The sequence below is a fragment of the Brugia malayi genome, assembly GCF_000002995.4.
Source record: "Brugia malayi strain FR3 genome assembly, contig: Bm_v4_Chr3_scaffold_001, whole genome shotgun sequence".
Classification (NCBI taxonomy): domain Eukaryota; kingdom Metazoa; phylum Nematoda; class Chromadorea; order Rhabditida; family Onchocercidae; genus Brugia; species Brugia malayi.
The window spans coordinates 9,861,305-9,867,742 of record NW_025062477.1 but is presented as its reverse complement, the minus strand read 5'-3'; the positions used below and the strand labels follow the sequence as shown (position 1 = coordinate 9,867,742).

Here is a 6,438-nt window from a genome sequence, read left to right as displayed (position 1 = left end):
ATAGTTCTGTAGTCCAAAATTCCCTAATTTTTACAAAAAGCTGAAAAACTACAACAAGCGCAATTGAAAATGGATAAGCAAATTATTCGCTTCACGTTTCCAACGTCAAAGAGACTTCACTTCTTTACTATCTTATAGTAGCAACTATTCAACGAAGCAAATGAAATGAAAAAGGTAGCACTTCATTGGAAAAGGTGTCACTTTGCTGACAGCTTAACAGCTTTATAATTCCGACATCAGTTATCACTTAAATCACTAACCACTAGCATTATCAAAGCACTACCAACTACCAACACTATCAATTCCAAAGTGCTATTATGAATTAACACATATTTCCACATTTTATTCCATCGATTTTTAGTTCGATATCACAATAGCTGCTAGCATTTAAGGGCATAAAAATTGATTCTCATAATGAATGGAGTTGCAAATACTTCATGCTCCAATACTGATGCAGATGACGTCGATCCAGTGCCACTTTACTTTGCCCAGTAGTATATGTTGGGTACTGGGTACTGCCTTATGTCATTTTCTACACACAGAAGTTTCGAGAAATCGCCAACAAGAACATTTTATTGCTGGAAAGATTAGGGACTAGCGTTGTTCTAGCTGTGAGTCATTTCATGTTATATTTGGTGACTAAATAATTGTGCCGCTAGAAACTAGCAAGCCAGATCTGCTCTGCCCTGCACGTCGAAAAATACATGAAAGACTGTTTTAGACTTATTTTGTTCTTCCTCTACTTTTCCTTGAACTGTCAACTTCCTTATATTTTCTAGTGAAAGATTTATGAACAATTTACGCGGATTAAAAAACACCATCGATTAGAGTATCACCGTCCAGACAGAAGATAATTAAATCTAAAATAACAGCCGAGGAGAAAGTCATTCAATATAATTTTAAAGTTAAAAAAGTAGTAACAGAAATAATTCCACGGCGGATTTGTTGCCATCCCAGACCAAGTAGTAAGTTTAATGTTACAATCAAATGACACTCATTTGACATGTATTAACGGATGTGGTTATATTCAATGAAATGAATAGAATACAAAGGAATAGAAACAAAATTGCCAAGGGGAGCATAGACAAAATACAGGGCTGAGGAATTTACGAGAATCGTCATCTCATCCAATTCTATCCAATCACGTGATTGTATGCATGGGTAATCTTGGGACAGCTGCATGAGCATTAGCTGTGTATTTCCTCTCCGAAGTTCTCTTTCCACTAATCCTTAGCCATTGAAAGACAGATAAGGGATGTAGCCCAGTCTAAATTCATGCTACTATCCTATTACTTCGAACAAACAATAGAGAAACAGCACTGCCAATTGTCATTTTTTGCTGAAAGTCTACCACAAAAAAGATGGATACAGAGTTATATACAAAGTAGCTAAGTTAAAAGACCTCAAAAGTTCACATTGCATTGATCATTTTAATGAAAACACGTCAAATAAGAAGACTCTGCAATTACCCAAAGCATAAAATAGGTCTACCCAAGGCCATTTGGATCTCAATCACACCAGAAGTATATAAGAACACTCTGAAATGGCCTGATTATTTAAACCTTGGTAGTAAAAATTAACCAAGGAACATTTGTGACTACCGGACCCTAAAATTACATAGACTTGTTTACAGAGCGCGATCTTTTCCAGTCGCGAAAACTATATGTCCCTTTATTCAATAGAAATAGCCCTAATGTCAATCCACTTGTAAAAATGCGATGTCATGAACATATTTGAGACTATAAAGTGATTAAGTAAGAACACATGAAAAGTAGCAAATGCCATTTTTGTATGTGTTAATATTCACTGAAGATATGAAACTTAGTGAACCAATCGAGTTGTAAAAACTCGTTCGCTTCTCATAAAAGAATGTTAAAAACATAGAAATAAGGTAAATCTGAGAAACTAACACAGAAAACCAGAACTGCTCTTACCAGCGAAATGTTGATGAGCTTTGTTGGTCGCGAAGAAATTTTTTGAGGAATACTGACACTACACATTTCACTGGATTTTTCGGCGCAGATATCACAGGGAGATGCAGAGAATCCACCAAAAGGAATGGTTTTGCTAAGAAAATTAACCCAAACATGACAAGAAAACAGTGATATAGAACAAAACCATAAAGTATATTACAGAGGACAAAACAAAAGTGCAAAATATATGTCACCTGAAAATAAAAACATCACCGAGACTAACTGGCTGTTGCAAACTTACTCATTGCTACAGCAGCTGCAGACCCTAAAAGCCTGTTTCTCTTTTTTCCTGTCAAACTTTTGCAATGAAAATCAAACAGAAGGAAAGTGTGCCGCTACCGCGACAGGTAAGCGTGGCATCGTTTCAATTTGATCGACTACATCATTTTTCGACGGATTATATCAGTGTAGTAGCGTCAGATAATACCACACTGATATAACCAAGATGAGCTTTTAAAAAACGGATGTGTTATCTTCGAGTTTCTCCAGCATAATTTACTGATATCATTTAGCAAACCGAGAAAGGTTCCGGCTTTTCTCCTTATGTCTTTTTTTTTATATCTCATATGGCATTACGAGAAACAGTAAAAGAGCACAGTTAAAAGAGACTACCATCGTTACCATATTCAAAGCATGACATGCACTACAACTTTCAGCTGAGTATTTCAGCGTTTATACTCATCCATTCAAATGTTCCAGTAATTCGAGCACTACTTAGTCAGCTGAACGAACTCATTTATTTGGAAGAGAGAAGAGATTGCTATCAAACTGACTATTAAAAATAGTCAACACATTCACATTCTCACACGAACCAATAAGAAACGACCTTCAAAGGTCGAGTTTAAGTGAACAGTTCGACCAACAGAATGAATGACAAGCCAAAATGTCATCCAGATCTACTTCAAGACATAAAAAAGAAATTAAACAAGAAGACTGGAAATAGCTATTGTCCATCACAAAAAATACAAAAGATTTATGATATACAACGTCTCCTTGGGTAGATGGATAAACATTTTCGTGACATATAGATCGACGCTGAAATAATTTGGAAAAAATCCGTGCATGCCATCAGGTGTTCACGTGTTAGGTTCGCTTCATTTATAGGCTCCTCCTCCACTTCTAAACAATTTGGATAATCCAGATATAACAGATGACACGAGAAATATATCACTACAAATTTCAAATAATAATGTCACACCAATCAACTATAGATTGTTTGTCACAGAATAACGAAATTCATTTTACGTCTCGAAATTTATCACTGAAAAGCACCACTGTTACATAAGTTTTATAATAGAATGTGTTCCTCTACTTTTGACCCTTACTGTTTATTTTACGAATTCATTTTATTTTATTAGAATAAGATTTTACTGTCTTTTGTACTCCTCCCTTTCTAAAAACAAAATATCGGTATCCCAAAACTACTCCACTTCCGGTTCCGCTCGTCCTTTTTGCTTGTTGAAGCCAAAGCTCTCTATACCACTTGCCCATAACTTTAAAATAAATACCGCACGTTTGAAGAAGTTCATTATCTTAATATCTTAATAAATAGCAGTTAGGCTAAAGTGCAGTATGAATGCTGCTTCTGAACAACCCTCATCTTTTAGCAGTTGCTACATAATACGTTCAACAGAAATTTAAAGTTCTTCCTAGCATTTAAATTTTTCAAGCTGGATAAGGGATGAAAATTCTTTAAAGTCGAAATTTGCAGGAGAAATAATTTCTAGCATGATGATAACGATTTAACAGTACTCTGTAAATGAAAACTCTCAACCGAAGTTGAAGCTTCGAACAAAACTTTTATTCGCCATTAAGTTGCGTCTAAGCATAAATTCCTTCTTTTAGTTCTCACCTTACGTTCACATTTCCTAACAGAGTATTTCCAAAAATTTCATATGAGTGGGACAGAAAATTTTCTAATGATGGACAAAGTTAAATTCGAATATGTTTACGACAAGTTTACAGAAATTTTAAGCATATTTGGCTGAATTAAAATATAAGCATAATATCTGTGCTTCAAAGTTCTAAAGTTCAATTCAATTTGAACCTAAATTTCTAGCGAATACCTTTGAACTCTTAGGATACTCAACAGCCTTAATGTATACCCAAGTGCGAAAGCACCGTTATCAGTTTCAATATGTAACTACCACTTTCATGAAAACCGTTGTCATTTGAATGAGGCAACAAAACATGTTTTATTGGTTTGGTCTCCTCTACTTTGGAGTATAGTCACTCCCTTTGCTTAATGTGTTTCTAAGTCCAAAAATTGGATTTACACGTCTTCAAAATAGTTTTACGGAAGAGAAAAACAATGAAAGCTAAAACGATACTAAAACACCAACGACAAATGCCAAGGGTTGAAATCTTCCACGATAGCTTAATAGAGAACATATTTTGTAGAATGTACATATATAGTTCACAAAAGATAGGAATACGGAATGCTGGAAGAAGCTTAAATCAAAGATAATTTGTTATCAATTATTTGAAATATAAATTTTATAAACCATTTATAAATGACGAGAAAATGACGATGCTTCTACAAAGGTTGTTATCAGCGCAGCTAAGCAACCAATCGTTCAAGACCTCACTTTCCTTATCAACTCTTTTTCCCGTCCATAAGCGCCAAACAATTCATACATAAGTATTTATATACTAAGTGTGTGCGCACACCTTACATATATACAAACATATACATATATATCTAACCATCCAAACAGAAATGGAAAAGGAACCTAACATGAACAGCTGACTATAAAATAAAAGATGTCGTCCGCAATATACCTGCTTGTTAGTTATCAGCGACTAGTCAAGAAATATTCGCGAGTTGAAGTAATTATATTAGTAATTCCAGTAATTATATTAAGTTAAAATTGGATGATATCCTAGCATTGCCTGTCGTAAGGTCAACAGTGTGAAAGTGAGGTAGCAAACCCTTCGTTTGCTCTGCAAAAACAAGCAGTTTTTTATCAGCCAAAGCCAGCATGGCCGCAGATATATCTTTTGAAAACGGCTCATCAAACCAACCCACATTCTCCGCTGTTTGATCTGCTATTTTGATTTCAGTGTTATCTTGGCATAGTCTCCCAGTAAAACATAAAGTTTTTAAGGATTTGTTACCAATGCTACCACAGAAACCAAATAATCTGTAAAATAAGAAATGCCAATTACAATATGATATCCAATTAACGAAAGTGGTATTGGAATGAATCAGTGGCCAACCGGAAAGGAAAGAGAAAAAAGATGTTAATAAAATAATGAAGATGAGTTATATGGTTGATAGTATAGCACTTGCTTGGATTATATTCCTGTTTTACGGATCAACTAAAATGGAGAACCATTGGATGTTTTCATGAAGAGGTCAATAAAAAAAGTGAACATACCGACGTATGGACAACATTGACCCCTGAGAGGTATGAGATGGTAATTTAAGAACTTTGTTGCTGATGAATGGATGAGCAGATAATGTGACAGCTTTACAGAGCAGCCTTTCAGGATAGGAAGGGGGAAGAGGGACTTACTCTTTTTAAGAAATCAAAAACCGGATTGAAAAGTACAGCTAAAATATGAAAATAGCCAAGAAGCAGAGGTGATCGATCTCTTCACCTGGAAAACCAATGCTTATTCCTATTACCACATCCATCTACTTCACCACCATCATTCTTATCATCATTATCATCATCATTATTATCGTTATCAGTACCTTCCCAACCTTCTCCCACCCCATCTTCTCTTCACCTCCTTTCACCACATGATAATACCTTATCCCTATCCCACTGCTTATCGTCTGCCCCTCAACTGATCTAATATTAGAAGTGAAAGGATAGGGGGGGTTCAATGCAACTACTACTGCTGCTGTTGTAGAAAATTGCTGTCGCATGTTTGAGCAGTTGTCTATCTGTCAGCAATATCAAGGGACCACCACAATGGCTGCTCCGTTGTCCTACCCTACTCTTCCCTCTCCTACCCTACCCTGCGGTATTACTCTACTCTATTTCCCTCCCTTCCGTTGCTATCGCCGTTACACATGAAAATCATTAGGACGAGAATGAAAATTTAGCACTGGAGAATATGTATGTGTGTATACGCTATTCTCCCCTCCCGCCACATTCACTGGGATGTGAAAGGAACTACTTATGATGAAAAATGAAATGATTTGCAGAGCTGTCTAACAGATAGCAGATAGCTGGCAATGATATCGTGAAGGAGAATGCAGAGTGGTGGTGCTACTGCTGCTGTGTGGACGGACGGACGGAAACAGGAGAGTGGGGGGCCGGTTCCACGGACGACTCTCCCTCCGGTGAAGTAAGCCGGTTTGGAAGGTGCTATGAAGTCGAGCTTATTGTTGGCTCACAGCCCACCGCCACTATGTGTAAATGCTGGAGAAGACGTAGCTGGTTGAGGCCGGCCACCTCCTCCAACGAACTCGTTCCTTTCCTTCGGCCGATGTAGAGAATGTTCCACGCAA

At 36.7% G+C, this 6,438-nt stretch overlaps 1 protein-coding gene across 1 annotated transcript; it reads right to left on the bottom strand.

Moving 5' to 3' along the window:
• Window positions 1-4,827: 4,827 nt before the first annotated feature.
• Window positions 4,828-5,370, bottom strand: Bm12970 (Uncharacterized protein; the record flags this gene model as incomplete). Its single annotated transcript, XM_043080693.1, has 2 exons — window positions 4,828-5,116; window positions 5,354-5,370. The coding sequence occupies 2 exons, from the start codon at window positions 5,368-5,370 to the stop codon at window positions 4,828-4,830; spliced, it is 306 nt and encodes a 101-aa protein (XP_042936627.1).
• Window positions 5,371-6,438: the final 1,068 nt, after the last annotated feature.